General features: G+C 41.0%; 1 protein-coding gene across 1 annotated transcript; it reads right to left on the bottom strand.

Moving 5' to 3' along the window:
• Positions 1–471: 471 nt before the first annotated feature.
• LOC128330971 (vomeronasal type-2 receptor 26-like) lies at positions 472–18350 on the bottom strand. The gene is made up of 6 exons (XM_053264340.1): positions 18205–18350; positions 16933–17046; positions 15644–15935; positions 12243–13103; positions 3950–4076; positions 472–1373 (listed from the first exon to the last, which is right to left on the bottom strand). Exons 1-6 carry the CDS (start codon positions 18348–18350, stop codon positions 472–474), a joined length of 2442 nt encoding a protein of 813 aa, XP_053120315.1.
• Positions 18351–23169: the final 4819 nt, after the last annotated feature.

The following is a 23169-nucleotide window of genomic DNA, read 5'->3' as shown; positions in this document are numbered from 1 at the left end:
CCCTCTAGTTTCAAAGGTCATCATACCCTCCATACTTCTTCTGTTTATGGCTATATACCTCCCACAAAGCAAGGTGGAACATTGGAAGGTTAAAGCCTCATGTGGCATATAAAGGTACATTAAAGATTGCAGCATCAGTGTGCCCCATTTCAGGTTTCTATCTGTGACAGATGACCAATTATTCCAAACTCTGATAACAGTTTTGTTGCTTTGATTCATTTCCTTTTCAACAGCAATAACAGCAAAAGAAAGAAAGAAAGAAAGAAAGAAAGAAAGAAAGAAAGAAAGAAAGAAAGAAAGAAAGAAAGAAAGAAAGAAAGAAAACATAACTTGATACATTTTTTTCCAAGTGAATATTTATACTGGTGATCATTTTGAGAACACTGAGGAAGCAGAAAGCTGTACAAACAATTCTGAAACGTTTATACATGTGTGGAATGCAGTTTATATAAAAGGACACAGAACCACTCTTCAGTTCTTCTTTCTCATTAGTTTTTTCCTCTTGTTCAGCTCAGGTCTCAACAAAATGATGAAACATTTTGGGGAGAAGATGCAACCCAACAACCCAGCACTGGAGCCCAAGATAGAAAAGACCTCCACGGCTACCATGTATTTTCCCTTAGAGCTCATGTATGCTGGAATAAAGGTTAGCCAAACACTGCAAAAGACCAACATGCTGAAAGTGATGAACTTGGCTTCGTTGAAACTGTCTGGTAGTTTCCTAGCAAGGAATGCCACTGTGAAACTGACAGTTGCAAGAAACCCCATATAGCCCAGGACACAGTAAAACATAGTCACCGAACCTTCGTTACATTCCAGGATCATTTCTTCAACCAATGTGTGAGTGTCAACATCTGGGTATGGGGCAGAGTTTGCAAGCCACAGAACACAAATGCTTGCTTGAATAAGAGAGCAGAAAAAAACAATGGAATAGGCCAGTCTTTTCCCCACCCATTTCCTCATACTGGATCCTGGCCTGGTGGCCATGAAAGCCAGAACCACTGTTGTAGTTTTTGCCAGCACGCAAGAAACAGCCACTGAGAAGATGATGCCAAAAGCAGTTTGCCGGAGGAGACATGTCACCTTCACAGGATGTCCAATGAACAGCAATGCAGACAGGAAGCAGAGCAGGAGGGAGATGAGGAGAGCATAGGTAAGATCTCTGTTATTGGCTTTGACTATTGGAGTGTTGTGGTGCTTTATAAAAATGCCTAGCACCAGAGCCGTGATCAAAGAAAAGGAAGCAGCAATAAAGGCTAAACTGATTCCCAAAGTTTCTTCATAGGACAAGAAGCTTATCTCCTTGGGAATGCAGGAATCTCCTTTTCTGTTTGGATATTTTTTATCTATGCATTTATAGCACTCATTCACATCTGAAAAAGACAAGAGGTGGTTTCATTCTCACAAATGTGCCATACATCTCATAGATATGTGTGCTTAATCCTCCGTTTTGTGTAATGTACTTGGCCCTATCCAACGCCAGCACAGCATCCCTCCAGTTGCTGTTGCTGGTGTCAACCTTATGTTTCTTTTTAGATTGTGAGTCCTTTGGGGACAGGAGACCATCTTATTTATGTATTTATTTTTCTATGTAAACTGCTTTGAGAACTTTGGTTGAAGAGTGGTATATAAATATCCGTAGTAGTAGTAGTAGTAGTCGTCATCGTAGTAATATAATGTTTGTTGTATGTTTAAAATGGCTGTGTATCCCCCATTCTGAGTTGCTGAAGTTTATATGTTCAAAGTTGTTTTCTAACTGTTTTGTTTAAAGTTCAAACATTCCCCCCCCCTTTTTTTTCTTAACCTTGATTGGGGAATTCCAGAATAAAGGAGTGGTGTTACAGATATAAATAGGAGCAACTTAGTCAGTTGGTGTTCAGTTAGCTGAAATCACCAGAAGCTGGGAAGCTGATAACTATTGGAACCACTAAGAAATCAAAGAAGCTGATTCTGGCTGGTAGTGAAATCACCAGACGCTGAAATCACCAGAATCTGAGAACTGCTGGAATCGCTAAGAGATCTGAGGGTCCCCATCCCTCCCTGCAACAAATGGCTGTATGTGCTTTGAAATGGTAGAATACTGGTTGGTGCTCCCTAAATTCCTTTGGCTTCATTCATTTAATTCCTTACATTTCAGGCTGTCAGATTGGCATTTATAGACAGGCATGGTATGATGTCATTTGCGTAAGTAAGCACTTATGCAGACATGCTAGCATCATCCAACCCCATTGCAAGCCTCGACTAGTGAGTTGTGGCCCTCTAGTTTCAAAGGTCATTACACTCTCCATACCTCTACTATTGTTGGTGACATATTCCTCCCACCAAGCAAGGTGGAACAATGGAAGATTAAAGCCTCATATGACATGTAAAGGTACATTAAAGATTGAAGCATCAGTGTGCCCCATTTCAGGTTTCTATCTGTGACAGATGACCAATTATCCACTCTGATAACAATTCTGTCACTTTGATTGGCACAAAACATATGTCTTAGATGAATACTCTATGGCTGACCCACAGTCCTTTGAAAGTACTGCTACAGCCACTGATCAGGAAGTGGCATTTGGAGTGTCAGATTACATCTTTTGTAATCTAGACACTATTTGTTTCCAGTACTAGAAGAGATCCTACTTTTTTACACAAAAATACATTTTCCCCTATGCCAGTATAAAGTCTTTGTTGTAATTTACATTTAACCAATCTGGAGAAGATAGATTTGGAAGGGAGCAGCAGGAGCTGATTGGAACATAAACTAGATATATTCTAATCTTTAGAAAATTAGCTACTAGGAAGAGTCCTAATATAGGCAAATAAAACAAAAAGGGAATGGAAATAAAATAAAACACCATGAAACACTTGAGAACAGAAATGGAAGATTGCACTGAGAAACCTTTGATTGGCCAAACTAACAAAAAGATTATATTGACTAGGCAGGGATGGGGAACCTTGGCACTCCTGCAGATGTTGGCCTACAATTCCCATAATCTCTAGCTATTGGCCTCTGCGGCTGGGGATTATGGGAGTTGTAGTCCAAAAACAGCTGGAGTGCCAAGGTTCCCCATCCCTGGACTAGGGAGTCAAAAGCCTTATGATTTTTTAAAATGAAAATCAACTAACAGATCTCAGTCCATATTCTGCCCACTCATATCTTAGAAGCTCCTATCTTCCTTGTTAATCAAGCAGGGAATAATTAAATTTCCTTTTTGACTAGCAAGTTATGATCTAATTTGAGGTTTGAAACCAAATCTAATACAGAATACCAAATACACTAGGAGATCTCAGTCCATATTCTGCCCACTCATATCTTAGAAGCTCCTGTCTTCCTTGTTAATCAAGCAGGGAATAATTACATTCCCTTCCTGACTAGCAAGTAATGCCCCAGTGACAGATATGAAACAGATTTCCAGGAAAAACAGAACTCAAATACACTGCAATAACCTTATAAAATATGTTTTTATCAAATTATACTGATTGATTGTCAAGGAGCAACCCAACTTTCAAAATCTTAGTGAACAGAGGAAGTTGTAAACAACATTTCTTCAAATCAAAATTCAAAAAGGATTTTCAGATTTCTTCAAAGGAGAAACAGGAATGTGGTGAAAAGTTCAGATTTCTTCCCAAGGAAAAGGTTTTGATAATTTTCTCAGATTGTTTTTCCACATATCATTTCTCTCTTAACATATCACCAAATTCATTTATCCGATTTATCTCAGACTACACAAAATACACTGTAATTCTATTGGCGTCATGCATATATCTTACAATTGTTGGCAAACCATCACACTTAGACATAAAAGTGTCAGTTTCTTTACTTTTCAAAAGCTTCAACTCATGCTCTTCTCTTCCAAATTTTGATCACATTTCCAACACTGAACAAAAAGTAACTCTAAGGCATGCCCATTCCTCTCTTTTATGGGCAGGTTGCTATATGTGGACAAAATTTTTTTCCTACCCATCTGATCCGAAATCTTCCCTTCTGGACATGGGATACAATCATAGCAGCAAAATGGCTCCCCCTCCTTCACTCTCTTGCTAGAACCAGGTTGGCAAATCTCACTACACAGAGAAAGAGGCCGTGCCTAATCACAAAATGAAAGAGAACTACTGTAAGTTAGTCATGTGAAAATGCTTAAAACACTTCCAGTTCTTGGACCTGTTTACTGTTATTGAACCAGCACATCTATTGTGTGCATTCAGACCCCAGGACTTAAAATATATAGGTGGTGATGAACTTAATGTATATACATAGGCCTTTTGTGCATAAGAACATACATAAGAACAGCCCTGCTGGATCAGGCCCAAGGCCCATCTAGTCCAGCATCCTGTTTCACATAGTGGCCCACCAGATGCCACTGGAAGCCTACACCCAGGAGTTGAGGGCATGCCCTCTCTCCTGCTGTCACTCATCTGCAATTGGTACTCAGAGGCATCCTCCCTCTGAGGCTGGATATGGCCTATAGCCCTCCGACTAGTAGCCATTGATAGACCTCTCCACCATGAAGTTATCCAAGCCCCTCTTAAAACCATTAAGGTTGCTGGCTGTCACCACATCTTGTGACAGAGAATTCCACAAGTTGATACTGCGTTACGTGAAAAAATACTTCTGTTTGCTGGTCCTAAATTACCCGGCAATCAATTTCATGGGATGACCCCTGGTTCTAGTGTTATGTGAGAGGGAGAAGAATTTCTCTCTATCCACTTTCTCCACACCATGCATGATTTATAGACTTCTATCATGTCTCCCCACAGTCATTTCCCCCCCTAAACTAAATAGCCCCTGGTGCTGTAGCCTTGCCTCATAAGAAAAGTGCTCAAGGCCCCTGATCATTTTGGTTGCCCTCTTCTGCACCTTTTCCAATTCTACAGTGTCCTTTTTTAGATGTGGTGACCAGAATTGTACACAGTACTCCAGGTGTGACCACACCATCATTTTGTATAAGGGCATTATAATATTAGCAGCTTCATTTTCAATCCCCTTCCTAATGATCCCTAGCATGGAATTTGCCTTTTTCACAGCTGCCGCACATTGAGTCAACATTTTCATCGAGCTGTCCACCATGACCCCAAGAGCCCTCTATTGATCACACACCGACAGCTCGGATCCCATCAAAGTATATTTGAAGTTGGGGTTTTTCACCCCAGTGTGCATCACTTTACACTTGCCAACATTGAACTGCATTTGCTATTTTGTTGCCCACTCCTCCAGTTTGGAGAGATCCTTTTGGAGCTCCTCACAATCCGTTTTGGATATCACTACCCTAAAGAGTTTAGTATCATCTGCAAATTTGGCCACCTCGCAGCTTACCCCTACTTCTAGATCATTTATGAATACATTAAAAAGCACTGGTCCCAGTACAGATCCATGGGGGACCCACTTCTTACTTCCCTCCATTGTGAAAACTCTCCATTTATACCTACCCTCTGTTTCCTATCCTTCAACCAGTTAGCAATCCACATATGTACTTGTCCCCTTATCCCATGACTGCTAAGTTTCTTCAGGAGCCTTTGATGAGGTGCTTTGTCAAAAGCTTTTTGGAAGTCCAAGTATACTATGTCAACTGGATCACCTTGATCCACACACTTGTTGACACTCTCAGAGAACTCCAAAAGGTTGGTGAGGCAAGATTTACCTTTGCGGAAGCCATGCTGGCTCACTCCCAGCAGGGCCTGTTCTTCTAGGTGCTTTACAATTTGATCCTTGAGGATGCTTTCCATCAATTTGCCTGGAACGGATATTAAGCTAACCGGCCTGTAATTTCCGGGATCGCCCCTGGATCCCTTTTTGAAAATCAGTGTTACATTTGCCACTTTCCAGTCCTCTGGTACAGAGCACAATTTCAGGGATAAGTTAATATACTTTAGCAAGGAGGTAAGCAATTTCACATTTCGAGTTCTTTGAGGACTCTTGGATGGATGCCATCCGGCCCTGGTGATTTGTTAGTTTTCAGTTTTTCCAGACAGTTTAGAACATCATCTCGCATCACTTCTATCTGACTCAGTTCTTTAGACTCCATCCCTAAAAAGCCTGGTTCAGGAACAGTTATATGCTCAGTATCCTCTGCCATGAAGACAGATGCAAAGAACTAATTTAGCTTCTCCGCAACCTCCATATTCTCCTTAATAATCCCTTTGACTCCCTCATTTATCCAAAGGTCCAACCGCCTCCCTGGCAGGCTTCCTGCTTCTGATGTATTTAAAGAAGTTTTTGTTATTCCCCTTGATGCTTTTAGCTAAATGTTCCTCAAACTCTCTTTTTGCCTCCCTTATTGTCACCTTGCATTTCGTTTGCCAGAGTTTGCGTTCCTTTCTGTTTTCCTCAGGGGCATAACTACTATTAGGCAGGGGGAGGTGGCTGCCAGGGGGGCCCCACACCTCGAGGGACCTCCAGAGGCAAGTCACATGTGAAGTGTGTGTGTGTGTGTGTGTGTGTGTGTGTGTGTGTGTGTGTGTGTGTGTGTGTGAGCGAGGGGCCCATTTTAAAATTTTGTCTCTGGGCCCACTCCAGCCTTATTACGCCCCTGGTTCTCCTCATTTGGACAGGCCTTCCAATTTTGGAAGGAAGTCTTCTTCCCTTTTATGGCTTTCTTGACATTACCTGTTATCCATGCTGGCAAACTCCTTCCTCCTTTTGGGTATACATTTTAACTGGGCTTCTAGTATAGTGGTTTTGAGAAAGCTCCATGCATTCTGGAGCAAAGTGACTCCCCTGATTTTCCCTTTCAGCTTTCTTTTCACCATACTCCACATTTGGGAGAAGTTTCCTCTTCTGAAATTCAAAGTGTCTGTGTTAGACTTCTTTGGTGATTCTCTCCCCACATATATGCTGAATTTGATAGCACTATGGTCACTGTTCCCTAAAGGGTCGATGGCATGGACATCACGCACCAGGTGCTGGGAGCCACTCAGGATTCAGTCTAAGGTCACCTTCTCTCTGGTTGGTTCCAAGACCAACTTTTCTAGGGCACAGTCATTCAATGTATCTAGAAATGTGACCTCTTTGTCATTACCTGACTGTGAATTTACCCAGTCTATGTGTGGGTAATTGAAGTCACCCATTATTACTGCCCTGCCTCTCCTTGAAGCCTCCCTGATTTCCTCCTGAAACTCCCAGTCACTGTCAGTATTTTGATCCAGAGGGAGATAGCATGTCACCAGTAGCACATTATCACCCACAGGGTTTCTGTGGAGGACTCCAGTCCTCTGAGGTTTTCTACCTTGTTAGATTCTATCCCTTCTGTAATATACAGTGCTACTCCACCTCCAAGGCGCCCCTCCCTGTCCTCTCTATAGAGTTTATATCCAGGGATAAGAGTGTCCCACTGGTTCTCACTGTTCCACCATGTTTCTGTTATGCCCACTATATATATTTCTGTGTTAGCAACCAAGCACTCCAGCTCACCCATCTTGGGTCGGAGGCTTCTGGCATTGGCATATAAGCACCTATACGCTGAATCTCTTCCCTGGTGTCTGCTATCTATCTTTCTTTTGACTCTTTGAGCAGCTGGCACAACCTACTGTCTGCTCTTTATGTGGTTCTGCTCTGTCCCCTTCTGTTTTATTTTATTCCTTTGCACCCTCGCACTTTAAGGGATAGCATTTGCCATACCGGATACTGTCCAGCTCCTGTCGGCTATTCCCCAGGCATCATTTTAAAAGCTGCTCTGCAACCTTTTTGATTTTAAGCGCCAGCAGTCTTGTTCCAGCTTGGTTCAAGTGCAACCCATCCCATTTATACAGGCCTTGCTTTCCCCAAAATGTGTCCCATTGTCTAATAAATCTAAACCCTTCCTTCCGGCACCAACGTCTCATCCACCTCTCAGCTCTGTCTGTCTCACTGTACCTGCACATGGAATATGTAGCATTTCTGAGAATGCTACTTTGGGGGTCCTGGACTTCAAAATTCTACTTATCAGCCTAAATTTGGCTTCCAGGACCTCCAGACTACATTTCCCCACAATGTTGGTGAGGATGTGCACCACGACAGGTGTCTCCTCCCCAGCACTGCCTAAGAGCCTATCTAGACACTGCATGATGTCTGCAACCTTCACACCAGGCAGGCAAGTCACCTTGTGGTCAACACGCGGGTCAGAAACCCATCTCTCTATACCTCTAATGATCAAATAGCCCACTACAAAGAGGCCCACACCACAAAGAGGCCCCCATCCCCCAGAGGAGTACCCCCTGTGCGAGACGATATGGGCCCATCATCCATGGAAGGAGTCCCTTCTAAAGGAGCTTTTCCCTCTTCCTCAGACCGATGTCCTTCTTCCCTGAGACCTTCATTCTCCCTGATAGAAGTGAAGCTATCAGCCCTGGAGTGGGATGCCTCTACCACGTCCCTGAAGGCCTTGTCCGCATGCCTCTCTGTCTCTCCGAGCTTCTCCAGATCTGCTACCTTAGTCTTGAGGGAACAAACTTGTTCCCTGAGAGCCAGGAGTTCCTTGCACTACTGAGCACACACCCATGACTTCTTCCCATGGAGCAAACAGTCAAACATGTGCCACACAGCCTGCCTTGCCACCCAGCCCTCCTGCCCCTGCTGCTGCATGCCTGGGAATGGATTATATCTGCTGTATTGCTGGTTTTTTGTTCCTGAGAAGAAGAGAATTCTTTTTTCACCCACTTCCTGCTATTGCAACAATCACTGCCTGCCTGTGCCTGGTGTGTCTGTGCCAGCCATCACCCCGAGCCCTTGTGGCCACTGGCCACCTGACCAGCCACCCCTCCACCCCCAGATTTTACAGGCTTTTGCCCCAGCCCGCCCCCACTAATCTGAAGGCTGAAGGAGTAGAAGATTGAAGAAGAAACAGTAGACGCAGGGACCAGACCAGAGAAATGGACAACTGGACACCCAATGTGGGTGAAGCCCTAGACTGAGTAAGTGTTCCCATTTTCTCACACACACACACACACACACACACACACACACACACAAACAGCTGGAATTGTGTGTTCTTGGGGCTTTTTTCCTGTTTGGTGGCAGGTTTTGGGTTGCAATTGAATTTAAAAAGTTGTGTCATGTTTAGTTTAGAAGAAGTTTAAACAGGGTTCTTTGTGGAAGGGATCCTCATTAGCTAGTACTAGTAGATTTCAAGTTCCCTCCCTGGCTTCTCCAAGATAGGGCTGAGAGAGATTCCTGCCTGCAACCTTGGAGAAGCCGCTGCCAGTCTGTGAAGACAATACTGAGCTAGATAGACCAATGGTCTGACACAGTATATGGCAGTTTCCTATGTTCCTAGATGGTTAGAAGGGTAGCGTAGCTTTGTGGTTTTTTAAAAAAACAATTCTGTCTTTTTTCCCCATTCCAAAGGTTGGGGTGTGTTGGCTTTTTTCTTTTTCTTTTTTGCCTTGGGGGGGGGGGCATTTTTAAAAAACAGAAGCCTGTCCTCCAGTTCTCTGTGCCCATAATATATCAGTATTAATATTCTCTGCCCAGCAGTCTACAGGCTCTGAGTGGGCAGAAAGGCACAGAATCTAGCCTCCTCACTGTGTCCATTTACCCACCCCAACCCCCAACTGCAGCATCCTGAGGCCATGGCAAAAAATAACCCTAAACCCTATATCCACCTTTCACAGAGCATACACGCACAGGTATACTATGCTTCTCCCCTACCTAATCTCAAGTGTGTGTGTGTGTGTGTGTATTATTTTTTCAAATGTCTTGGATGGTTTGTTGTTGTGCCTGTATTTTGGGGACTTCATAGATGGGCATAGGACAGGGTGTGTGTGTGTGTGTGTGTGTGTGTGTGTGTACTTCTTTGCAATGATCATATTGTGACTGATAGCATCATTATCATTTGTATTCAAACTAGATTGCTTGCATCTACAATAGGTTGTGCTGGTTCTGATCTGAACAGGCTCTGATCTGTTGCAGAAATGTCCAAAAAATTGAAACTGCATATTTGCCAACCTCTGTTTTCATGTTACGTCTGAATCCAGCCATGGAGTCTATGTAACAGAAGTTAGCATAACACATGGAGTTAACTGGTAATCAATACTTTCCATGTAGATTGATACAATTGTAAGAGATCTGTAAGGTCATAGAGTCTGATCCCCTGCAAGGCACAGGCTATCCCCAGAAAATGCATCCCTGAAAGACAGATCTCTGCCTTCTGACTGAAACAAAAAATGGCCTCTATCAAAGGGAGAACTTCTAGAATCTGGTTTTAATTAGAAGGATATGGGAAAATCCTTCTGAGAATATGTGGAAAATGCATTTGCCATATAACAGCACTTCTGCTTATATATCCTTCCCTTATATGAATATATTCAACTGTTAAAAATGTAGCCATGAAGCACATATAGTGTTACTCTCATAAACGTCTAATATGCAGCTGATCCTTTTGTCTAAATTAAGCACTGTGCACACCTCCTTTTGCTAGCATATGGAATAATATAATTTAGTTTTTCTCCCACAAAAACAGCATCTCTCCCAGCTCCAAGCACAGTAAGTAGGAATTCTATAGCATTTTAAGATGATCTGGAGGATCCTACATGGTTAAACCAGCTGTGCCACGTTATGGCATCTTCATTGATGAGAAGTGCTTTGTCTGGAGGAGCCTGGGGGTCCATCTTCCCAACTTTCACTCTATGGAACGATTGGTTGGAGGTAAAAATCCAATTCATAACATCAAAGCCAGCTACTAACTTCCCATTCTCATCAAAAAAGATCTTGTCTCCAGCACTGTTGTTAAATGAGACACCTCTCAGAAAGTGATGGAGCTAGATGGATAAAGAAAAGGCAATAGTTTAGCAATGGCTAAAGGTGATTTTTTTCATACTTAATGTCTAATTCCTTAACCAGGTCATGACTGGTTTGCAGGTGAAGGAAGATTAATGGAATATCTGACTATTTAAAGACTTAGAACATGTATGTAAGGGTGGCAATGAAGTATACCAGCAAAATACAACAATGTATGGAGTGCTTACAGAAAATACATACAGCCCGCAGAGCAGAGAATGCTGCCTGAAATGCTTTTGGTTCTATTGCAAAGAGTCAGCACTAAATATGAGAATATGATCAGAGGAAGAATTTCAGAAGACTACAGAGATACGATGGGGTTGTAGCTCAGTGAAGAGCATCTGCTTTGTATGCAGAAGTTCCCAGGTTCAATCACTGGCATCTCTGGCTAGGACTGGCAAAGAGTCCTGCATGAAAATTTGGAGAGCCACTGCCAGTTCGTGTAATACTTGAGCTGAATATATCAGTTGTCTGGCTTGGCATAAGGCAGGTTCCAAGTGATGTGTAAATCGATTCGGATACAAAATCATTTGTACCCAAATCTAGCTGATTTGGGTAATTCATAGACAGAACAAATCACCCCTGTGCTCAATTGCCCAGATTCAGGTACAGAACAAATCACCCCAGATTCATGCCTTGTTTTGCACCAAAGGTGATGAATGAACAAAGATGCCCATTCATCATATTTGGTGCAGAATGAGCAATGAACTTAGAATCCACTACCACTGCTCATCTTGGTTCTTTCATAATAATCTTTGGTGCAAAATGAGAAATGAACTTAGAATCCACTCTCATTTCCTACCAGAGAATCCACTCTCAGAACAACTCAGACATTGAAAACAACAACATCCTGTACCCCATGGGCTTGTGGTTCTGGGGGTGGTTGACACCCTATGTGCACTACACCACAACCCATTTGGGGCCACCCTGGTGCCCCCCAAGTTGAGTAATGGGGCTGTAGAATTCCCCATTATTCCCTATGGGGGGAACTTAAAGACGTATGAACTTTTTAAAAAAAAATCACTGCTTTGCCCGATTTCTATGAAATTTGGGTGGTAGCTTTCTTCCACCCATTGGGCACTACCACCCACCACAACCCATTTTGTGCCACCCTGGTGCTCCACAAGTGAAGTTATGAGGGGCTGAAATCCCCATTATTCCCTATGGGGAAAAGTTTAAGATGTGCAAACTTCAAAAAATTGTTTAATATCACCCCTTTGCCCAATTTCTTAGAAATTTGGGTGGTAGCCTTCACCCATTTGTCACTATCATCCATCCCACTCTTTTGCCACTGGAACCCCTTTTTTGCCCCTGGATCAATTTGGATTTTGAAATTTTGGAAACAAATCAAATCTGGGGTGATTTAGGGGAGTCACATTCAGACTCAAAACAAATTGGGGGTGATTTGCTTCAGGTACAAATTAAAACTGAAAAATAAATTCATGCACATCCCTACGTGCCTATGATATGTCGCTGTGTGACCTAAGTATATTGAGCCCATTACCTGCCACAAATGATGAGTTTCTAATGTCCATCCTTGACTGTCCACCATTCTTCTCTGTTTGAATCTAGATGAGGACATAGTATGTAAAGCATGAGCAACAGCATATATAGCATTGTAGATACTGTAACTGTGGCCAGTCATGCTCATTTCAAAAATGGCTGCCTGAAGACTCTCCAGCTTCTCTTCTCCGGTGCAAATATCCCCCTTTATCTCACTTAGAAACCTGTTTGTGAAAACACATCCAAAAGCATTTTCCCAGAAGTCCATTATGAAACCATCTCCTCTTGTGTCGGAAGGGTTTCTGCTTGTAACAAATTGGTGAAATGCAGGTAGATCATTGGAGTGGAATGCAAAGCAAATTACACCATTGAATATTTGTAAATCCCAAGATCTTTGGAAGACAAATGCAGTCAGTTCCCCCTGGGCTGTTAGTATCCACACTTTACTTCTTGTTTTCTTTGTATCATGTTCTGGTTCCAAAAAAAATGCAGACCATGCAACCATCGCCATTATATAAGATTCTCCATATACCACTACTACATTTGCTTTGCTTTTCATAATTTTATCTACTATTTTGTCTCCTTGATGCAACATGTTATTAATTTCATTGACAAATGTATATTGGGGGATTTTTTCTATGAAGGCAAAGCAGATGCCACTCTGGGAAAACATTGGAAACACCGTTTGCACCAACCTTTCTCCATTGTCATTATCCATAACAACAAGCCCGATCCATGTCCATCTGAAAAGCAGAAGTAAAGCAAGAATCCCTGCATTTTGAACATCTTCATTAGGTGCCATCTGGTAGAAGGAAAGGCCTGGGGTTTTATCATTCATCACTGGAGCAGGGCCATAGATGAGCTAAAGAGAGGTGGAGGGAGGTCGGGATTACATTAAATTCATAATAGCCTTATAATATCCTATAGCAATTTGAAGAGTTCAAAAGTTCAAACTTAACGTTATTTATCTATTTATTTATTTATTTATTTATTTATTTAACGTTATTTATTTATTTAATTTAATTAAGCACTTAACGTTATTTATTTATTTAATTAATTTATGATGCCACCCACTACCGAAGTCTCTATATGTTTTACAGCATAAAACAAACTCAGAATAAAACAAACCCAAAATGTAACTGTTAAAACACATAAAAACCAGATTAAAACATCCATAAAAACACCAAGTAACAAAAAAGCTTGGCTGAAGAGAAGTGTCATGAGTTGCTTCCAAAAAGCCAACAGGGATGGAGCAGCTCTCAGCTCAGCAACAAGTGCATTCCACAGTCCTGGGGCAACTACAGAGAAGGCAAATGCATTGTCATACGCAACATACATTGTCAGCTACCTTTACACCCCCCTTGTAAGTGACCTTTATTTTTCCTATGCTATGCATATGATGATGAGGTCAAGACAATAGTGATCTACCTGCTTCCACAGATGGCCATTGGCCTACCAATGCTTCCATTGTTGGCCATTGTTTTAAATTTTATAAATGAACATTTGTTATATACATGTAAATATCTTGATATATTGATTTTATCTACATTTTGTAGAATTTATATTTGTATAGTCTATGGTTATTGTGTCACTATTTTACATGTTTAGTTTTATGTAAAACAAAATAATGCAGTTTAATGCAGAACATCAAAGGACACCAATCTTTAAATACATACATTTTTTATACATTTTTTGTCATGGGAGTGAGTTGCAGCAGAATCAGGAGACTGGATACTTAACTTAGCAGGTGTCTTCTATCTTATTGTGAGAAAGATCAGACTCTATTTAGGTTATTTAGATAGAACTAGCAAAGAAAGCTGAAGGGAGCAGCAAACAGTAGCTCTATCTTTAGATTGGGTAAAAATAAACAGTATACAGTAACTACTCCATATAATATTTTGGGAAACGCATGTCTGGGGAAATTAATAGATTGTTATGTTGACACTGGTGGACACCAATCTTTGTTAAGGTTTATTATTTTGCCTGATTGTTTTAACTATTGAGTCACTGCACTTTAGTGCACTTTGGATTTCGATGTGGCAATTTGCAGTACATTATATTGGTTACCAGCCTCTGTTGAGAGAGCTTATCCTGCATGTTTTGTCTTATAGTGATATTTTGTTTAATACTACATTTGCCGCTGAAGAAGACTCAGTTGGTGTTGAAATACCAACTGGAGGTCCCAAACCACAGAAGGGCGTTCACCTTGGCTCACTGCCATGGCTTCCCCTCAGCAGTGCTAGAAGGCCGCTATAGAAGGATCCCATTTGCAGACCGTCTATGCCCCTGTGGCTCATGGCAGATTGAAACTATTGAGCATGTCCTCCTATACTGCTCATTCTATAGAGACATTCGTGCCTCTCTCATTCTTCCACTGTTAAGCAAGTTGTTCATGCCTCCCTTTTTATTCCTTTTTATTGGTTTTAACACTCAATATAATTTTTATTCTGGCTCTTATAATTCTATTATATTATGGGTTGTGTTTTTTTTAACTATAGTATTTTATGTCCCCCTTTATATGCATTTTATGACTTTTTAACATAATAGTCATTTTCATTTTTAGTATTTTGGTACTTTTAGCTTTTTTAGTACTCGTATTTTTTAACATGTAATCACCCTCGTACATTCTTAGTATTATTAGTTCTTTCAATGTTAATATGCATAATCATATATGTAACCACCTTCTATTTCCACTTTTATTTACTTATATTCTTTAACATGTATTTTTATGCTGGTCTATGACTGTAATAAAAGATGATGGTGGTGGTGTTGAAATGAATTTGGCAAATTATAGTATATACATGAACAGATGCTGGTAGAACTATGATATGTCATCCTTCGACTAAAATGAGACATTGGGAGGATTGACTTGGCCTTCTCCCATTTTATTGATGAACTTTTGTAATATCGGATTTTTAAATTTGATATAGAGATCATCTTAATGACTATACTTTGGGTATATAGATATACTTTTATTGACTGAGTTTTATTACTCTAAGAGTATAGATTTATTATAATTGCATTAAATCATATGTATATATCTGGTATATCTGGATTCTTTTTTGGCACTCTACCTGCTTCCAGCCACCTAGCTGATACCCAATGAAGTGCAAAAGAGAACACTTGACTGACAGCTCTAAGAAATTAACTACAATATTACACCAGGTGTCAGAGACACAGATTATTCAATATGAAGAGAGTGAGATATGTAGAAGTGCTCAAACATACGTGTCTAATGGTCCAGTACTGATGTTTTAAGAATGTCCCCTAATTTAACTGATAAAGGCTATCTGAGTCATTCCATTTCATCCATTACTACTTCCAAACAACAAAATCATCAACTGATTCACAATGTACATATGTAAATGTATTCTCACACAGACACACACACACACATCCTACTTGTGGAATTTTGTAGAAATTCAAGATCATTGCCACATAACGAGAGATGTCTGCATCCAGTCCTCCAATAACTGCTATTAGGTTATTCTGGCGGTCACATTTGTAGTTTGGAACAAATCTCTCCGGCGTGGATATAAGTAGCATTGTAACATAGTAAGTCCACCTGGCAGTGAAATAACTGTCATAGATATGGAAGCCCAGGGAGATGTTTGGCAAGATGCGAGGGTTTTCATTGATTTCCTTTACTGCGAATACCAAAGCCAGGATGTGCTGGTAATTCTTGGGCACTGAACTAGAACAATAGTGGCATTTTGTATCAGAGAAATATTCCACACTTTGTAAGATTATTGTCACTGGCTCACATCCTGACTAATGAAGCACTGGTGCTTCTGTAAAGTGGACCTAACTCAGCTCCACTGCTGACTCAAAGTTGAAGAATTTTGATGACCAATCCCCCCTTTCCTCAGGTACTGTTCTGTGTCACCCAATGATATTTCCCGAGGGCTGTGTAGCTCTCAGGGACATATTTTTGGACCACCAAGGGAAGGGGGTTAGTTGAAATTCACACACACAAGCACAGATGCTGTGGTATTCAGGGAATCTTGCGAAGCACTGAGGCTTCTCCAATTGCTCTAGAGCAGGCATCCCCAAACTGCGGCCCTCCAGATGTTGCTGAACTACAACTTCCAGCATACCCAGCCACAAAAAATTGTGCCTAGGGATGCTGGGAGTTGTAGTTCATCAACATCTGGAGGGCCGCAGTTTGGGGATGCCTGCTCTAGAGTGCTGTGTTAGTCAGGTTGTCAGTCATTGTGTTTACAGGACACTCTTTACCTTTTAGCTGAAAGAGAACTATGTGTGTGCTTAAAAACAACACTCCAGTATACCACATTGTTGGAAGTAACTATTAACTTTAATAATTTGTTAACATCTTCTGTGAAGAAAATTCCTACAATATAAATCACAAGATGTAAACCTTCCTGTACATCAGTCTAAGTCCCAAAAATATTAGAAGAGATAGTGAATGAGAATTACAGTATGAAGTTGAGAAATATTGTTTGCAAGGCCTCAATACAGTATTTTTTTAATTAAATGACCTTAAATGGTGTGATATATATATGAAATACAGGGAACAGTTATCCCCAAATTTTTATTAAATACTGCAAAAGGTGTGGTGGGGGCATCTTATTTTAAGGGTTCTGTTACTGAGGACAGCTATCATGAATGGTATACGACATACTCTGGACACAGATCATGGTTCAGAATCCAGCATCTCCGGCAGCTTCTACCTCACACTGCACCTGTCACCAGGAGTAAATACTTTGCTCCTAGTCTGATTGATACAGTTCAGTGCAAGTTCATATAACTGTTTGAGGGTCTTAATAGAATTTCCGGTACAAAATCTGAAAGAGATCAAAGGGAGAATCCAAAGAAGTCTGATAAGATTACGATTAAAACTAAAAGGGATGTGCTTTAAAATATCTGTTTTAGAGCCCAAATGAATTGATTTTTCATTCACTGGAATGCTAAATGAGGTCTTACAAAAGGAAGACCTGGTGACCATTTTGGAGACTGCCACCCCTGCACAATTTGCTTCTGCATGGCCTGGGTCATACCCCAGCCATGGAGATACCCATTTTGTGGGCACAGTGGCCTCTAAAATGGCCACCGAGCTGGGGGTAAGGCCAGAACAGGCCAAAGAACAGCCAAACGGGGCCATTTTTTAAGGAAGGCTGGTGGGGAAACTCTGCAGAACCTCCCCGCCCCCCGCCGCCTTGGAGAAGCCCCCTGCAGGGGTTAGGTCTTAAAAAATATTTTTGTAAAAGGCCCACAACTCCCCACACCCCCGACCAAACCAGGGGGTTTCAAGGGCCAGTTCGGGTCAGGTTTGGACTCAAACTGGACCAGACCAACCGGTTCTGTGGACACCCTTAGGTTCTATTCATAGCATGTGAGCTATTCTGACCATTGATACTTCACATAATTAGGCACTAATTTGTGTTCAGTTTTATGTGTCTGTTATTTATTTATTTATTTATTTATTTATTTATTTAATGGCCAGTCTAATCAATTTTAGCAGCTTAGGTCCAGGCTATTTAAGAGAGTACCTCCTCTTTCATAAATCCTGCCACCTGTTATGATCTTCTGGAGAGGTCTGGTAATGGATGCCACCGGCTGATTTGGAGGTGACTCAAGACTGGGGTTTCTCTGTGGCTGCCCCAGGGCTTTGGAATATACTCCCTACTGAAATAAGAGCTGCTTCTTCTCTGTTTGTTTTCAGGAAGTACCTCAAGAATCTCCTGTTTTTGCAGGCTTTTAAATAGAATTAATTTTAATAATTTTAAAAAACTTGTTTTAATAGCTATTCTATTATCATGTATTTTAATCTGTAACTTTTGAATATTTTAAATTTTGTACTCCACCTAGAGATGTACATTTCAGGTGGTATAGAAATATGATAAATCAATCAATAATAAATAACCAACCTTTGCCCTAAGAATGCAGTCGCTATGTCTAGTTATTCCATAATGGGGGAAAATAGGGGGGAAATAGCTCCTTACCTCAGCTCTTCAAATAATGCCGGTGGAGGTTTTGCAGTGAATTCTAATGGACTTGGGATAATTAAGGAGTGAGAAGCAATCACGCCAACAAGGAGATGTCCCGTCTGATGATACTCATGAAGTGGTGGGTGTGGATCACTCACCATGCATTTTACAATATGAGCCAAACACATTGTGTGATGAAGGAGTAGCAGCATTATCATGCCCAATACCAGCATTTTGAGAATAAATGTTTCCTCTGGAAACAAATATTCCTATTTGCACCTGTAACACTGTCATTTGACACACAGAGATGACAATAGCCTGGCATTAATATTGTCAAAAAAAAGGGCAACCCCCTACTTTGTTTTTACAGAGAGATCAGACAAATGGATTCTTGAATGTCCTGATTCCCTCTCTTGCATGCTCTAAATGTTTCATCATATATTTATGTCATTCTTCACAGACTGTAATATTGGTTTTGCTTGTTGAAACAACAGGAGGGGCTTGACAAGCAGCAGAATCAATTACATTCTCCTTGATTGTTCAAAGGGAGGTGATAGGGATTAGGGATTCCCTGTAGGGATTCTCTGTGGAATTGGAGAAGAAAACATGTTTGTCACACAGAAGTTTTCTCTTCTACTGAGAGAGGAATGGATACTTTGTGTTGGAATGATCCACCATAGGACACTAAAAGTTCGAGAACTTGGTTGAAAGCCAGAGAGGAAAAACACAATAGTTAAGAATTAGACAACAAACATTTGGGAACTGGGTACTATGGGCTAGGAAACAAGAGGACTACCTTATACCATGGCCCAATACTGGATTGTAGATGGACATAATCGATCAAAGCCTCTAAGGATGTGGAATGTCCAGTAATGTTTAAGAACCAGGCTATGAAGGCTCTACTCTGATGTAGAAGCGCTGAAAAGCTTGTTCAGGCCTCTCTGCAGATACACTTTGGCTCCAGCTGATCTACACAAATAAGCATTTTTCTGTTTATCAGTTAGTACATGGAAGTATTACCCATTTCTCTTTCCATATGTGAATCAATATTTCCCATGCACAGGCATGGTAAAAAACCACTGCTGTTCGCAGATTCAAGGCATAATAAGACCCTTTTGCATTAACAAGTAGCATAGAAGGAGAAATTTCTGCTGGAAGGATCTTCCGCCATGTACTGTGTTACCATTGTTCAAGATAACATGTAACCTGTGAATACTGTAAATTTGTTGTGTTGAATTTAATGAATGAATAGGGCATTGAGATAAGCCTATATCCCCTGCTGACTGGGCAAAGAGGCACGCTTTAGATTCTCTTGGATTTATCAGAGGTCAGCAACTGACTGTACTGAACTGAAGCACAGCATACCTCCAATGGCTGCTGTTGGTATCTACCTTATGTTACATTTTAGATCATGAGCCATTTGGGGACATAGATTGATTTTCTATGTAAACTGCCTTGGAAACTTTGTATAATAGGTGAGCTGGTGATGCAATACACATATTTAAAAGGACTACCAAGTATTTCTTTAAGACCTTCAAATTTATTGTGTAAAAACTGATGATAAAACCTTGTAAAAACATTGTTTAAAATGTTGTTAAAAGCATAATAAAAACAGACATTTCAGCATCAGACACCAGCCTCAGTGTTGTTCCTACTTCTTCTGTAGATTACCTGCTTATATGGTTCAAATTTGTATCTGGCAATTTTGTTAAACAATGCCAGAGAACATTGCATAAGTTTGACATTAAGGCCAATGTGGTGGTTCAGTCAGCTAAGACGCTGAACCAACAACTGGTGAGAATGAGGTTATATGATAGGAGATGTGACAAGACAGATTGTCCAGTATGTGAAATGGTGGAGGAGGGTTGTGGATTGAAAGGATTAGTTTACAGAAGAACTTGTAAAGAGTGTGGGGAGTTTTATATTGGAGAAACAGGAAGAGAGTTAATCACTATGTTTAAAGTTAATCACTAGGTTTTTTAATCTAGGTAGAAAAAAGATATGTGAAGAGAGAGAGGCCATGGTCAGCACATATGACCAAATATCATGAGGGAATAACAATGCCTATTACAGAGCCTTTAGATGTGGTGTTTAAGAAATGTAATTAATTAATTAAATAAATAAATAAATAAATATTAAGATGGATATATTGGAGGTGGAGCATTGCTTAGTACGGATAAAGATTAGAGGAGATAGATAGATAGATAGATAGATAGATAGATAGATAGATAGATAGATAGATAGATAGATAGATAGATAGATTCAAACCCAGTGTAAAGGGTAGAGAAGAGCTAAAGGAGACCGTGAAGTATATTGGCTACTAAGGAGTATGTGGTGTAGGAACACAGACACACAGCTGTGTGAACTTGGCTCTCTTTATCGCTTTTCTTTCCCCCCGCCCACCTGTTAACCTCATTTGTTGATTGAAATTACTGCTAGAGTGTGTGTAATTAAAACTGTGAACCATATAAGGAGGTAATCCACAGAAGAAGTAGAAACAATGAGGCTGGCATCTGACGCTGAAAAATCTGTTTTTATTATGCTTTTAACAACATTTTTAACAAGGTTTTAACAAGGTTTTATCATCTGTTTTTACACAATAAATTTGAAGGTTTTAAATAAATATTTGGAAACTTTGTTGAAAAGCAGTATACACATATTAGGAGAAGGCGGTGGCATCAGTATGTGAGTCCATACTCCCATCAACCACAAACACTGCACAGATCACTTCTGACTTCAGCCAACCCTTGAAATTGCTGATTGCAGGGCAACCATTTACAAATTTCAGGGACGTAGAAGGTTCTTATCAGGTTTATCTTCTTTTGTATTGATTATCAAAAAGGAAGAGATAGAAAATGTCCATAACTCATTATGACATGCCATTTCTAAGGTGTGCACATGGGCACTGATGTTACCAGTAGGAATGTGCATGAACAGGTTCAGAGGCAGTTTTACAGGCCTCCGAATCAGTTTGAATGTTGCTCGGCTTGAGGGTTTGACGGCGGGGTGATGGTGGCTTTAAGGGCGGGGATTATACACTTACCCCCTCCCAAGCATCTCCCCCGCCGGCATACGTCTCACTAAAAGCCTGTCATGGTGGCAGCATACCTCCCTGCCACCTCGCTCCGACATTATCCGGAAGTAACCGGAAGTAGCAGCTGTAATTGCGTGCATCACTCACGTGCGCACGTTGGGTGCATGAGCACGACATGTGTAGTCACAGCTTTTTCAGTTACTTCCTGATAAACTACATTGCGGAGTGGCATGGATGTACACTGCCACCCTGATGGGCTTTATTGAGACATGCGCCTTTGGGCCAAACGCGCCAGTGAGGAAGTTCATCCTCCCCCACCCTTAAAGCTACCACCACTCCACCATCGAACCAGCCCCCACCACTTCCATGCACATCTCTAGTTACCAGGCTAGCTCTGCAGTACGGTATTTGCCACCCTTCGTGCTTATAGCTTGGCTTAACATGGGGAAATGAACTCAAATTGGTGCAAATCTACATACAGCCAAATTATCACTAGGAAAGGTGATCATGAATAGGATACATTTGTACAATCATGTTACAATGTTCAAAAGGACCCCAATGAGTACCGATGCATTCCTTGAATGTAAAGCTGATTTTTATACATCCCTTAATCTTTTTTTATTAATTTGTATTAATTAATTAATGTATTAATTAATTAATGTATTAATTAATTAATTAATTAATTAATTTGATTTTATTAATCCCTTAATCCCTTTTTATTAAAGAGCAGAGATTAACAAGTGAAATGCAATAGTTAGAGCCTCACCTGGATTACCAGCAATCATCATCCTTCCCTCAGGGGTTAAAACATTGAAAAGGGTACTGAGTTGCCTCCAATATACATCCAAGCTTTAGCACTAACAAATAGGAGATAGAATTGCAGAAGGGAGGGAGGGAGAGAAAGAGCTGGGGAGATCTTTAGCTAGCTGCTCCTAGATCACAAAACATTTTGCACCTGAGTGGGACTGCTACACAATCATACAATCTAGAGATGTGCAAGCCATTTCGAGCTTGAAAGAGATTGTTCTTAGTGTTTCGAGCTCAAAACAAAATGCCCTTAAAACTAATGGCCTGTATTGAACTGGAAATGGGACAAACCTGGTTAAAAAAAATGTTTTGAATATTTTGAGTGCCATTTTGGAAGGCAATTTTTCCATTCCTTATTGGTTTTCTGGCATTGGCTTCCAATTGGCTTGCACTCTTCTTGCATCTTGGTTGTCTTGTTAGCCTCCAAATGACGTGTTGTCAGGGGGAAAGGTTTACAGGGAATTTAAAAATGTATTCCAAGGGAAGGGGAGGCAGAGACAGAGCCCTTAAGCATCTCTTGAAGAATCGGATACATCAGGTGGAAGGGTCAAGGAAGGAAAGGTTGGTTTTGTAGTTTTCTTTTCTCAGCACTGAATATATGCTGTTCATGGTGAATTGTACTCAGTCAAAAATGCAGCTGAAGTTCTTCTAGTTGAGCATGGAGCTATGATTGTTCCTTAGGGTGCTGCTGTGGCAGCTGTTGCAATTCTAGGAATGCATGGGATCATAATTGTGTATATAAGGGCAACTTGTGCCAATGATGCTATTGCAGTGTAGGGACTGTGGCTGGCCGTAGATTCTGGATCAATGATTCTTTTTTGGCCATTTGTGGACTGTCTCTGCGTGGCCAGGCAAGGCCTAGGGTTTCACAGGGACCATTTGAGCATGTGCAGTGGCCATTTTGTTTTTGGTGGCCATTTTTAAAAATTATTTTTATTTTTAAAATTGCTGCCGGACGTGCTCAAATGGTCCCTGTGAGGCCCTAGGCCTTGCCAGGCCTTGCAGAGGCCATTGGAGCATGCGTGGCTGCCTCCATTGATAACGGTGCTGATCTTTGCAGGCTTGAATGGGCCCAAAAATCAGCCCAGGATGGGCTGCGGTGGCAAATTAAGAGACCGGCAGGGGGAGGGTGAACCTTT

This window comes from Hemicordylus capensis, chromosome 6, assembly GCF_027244095.1.
Source record: "Hemicordylus capensis ecotype Gifberg chromosome 6, rHemCap1.1.pri, whole genome shotgun sequence".
NCBI lineage: Eukaryota > Metazoa > Chordata > Lepidosauria > Squamata > Cordylidae > Hemicordylus > Hemicordylus capensis.
The sequence above is the reverse complement of the archived record's forward strand: the minus strand, read 5'-3'. Positions and strand labels throughout refer to the sequence as shown.

Excerpts from the sequence above, each read along its gene's own strand:
- LOC128330971 (XM_053264340.1), bottom strand. The coding sequence starts at position 18,350 with ATGGTGAGTGATCCACACCCACCACTTCATGAGTATCATCAGACGGGA. Across the intron at positions 4,077-12,242 it reads AAACTCATCATTTGTGGCAG|GCACGGCCTCTTTCTCTGTG; the intron begins GTAATGGGCTCA and ends TTTTGTGATTAG. Across the intron at positions 1,374-3,949 it reads GAAGATTTCGGATCAGATGG|ATGTGAATGAGTGCTATAAA; the intron begins GTAGGAAAAAAA and ends TGTCTTTTTCAG.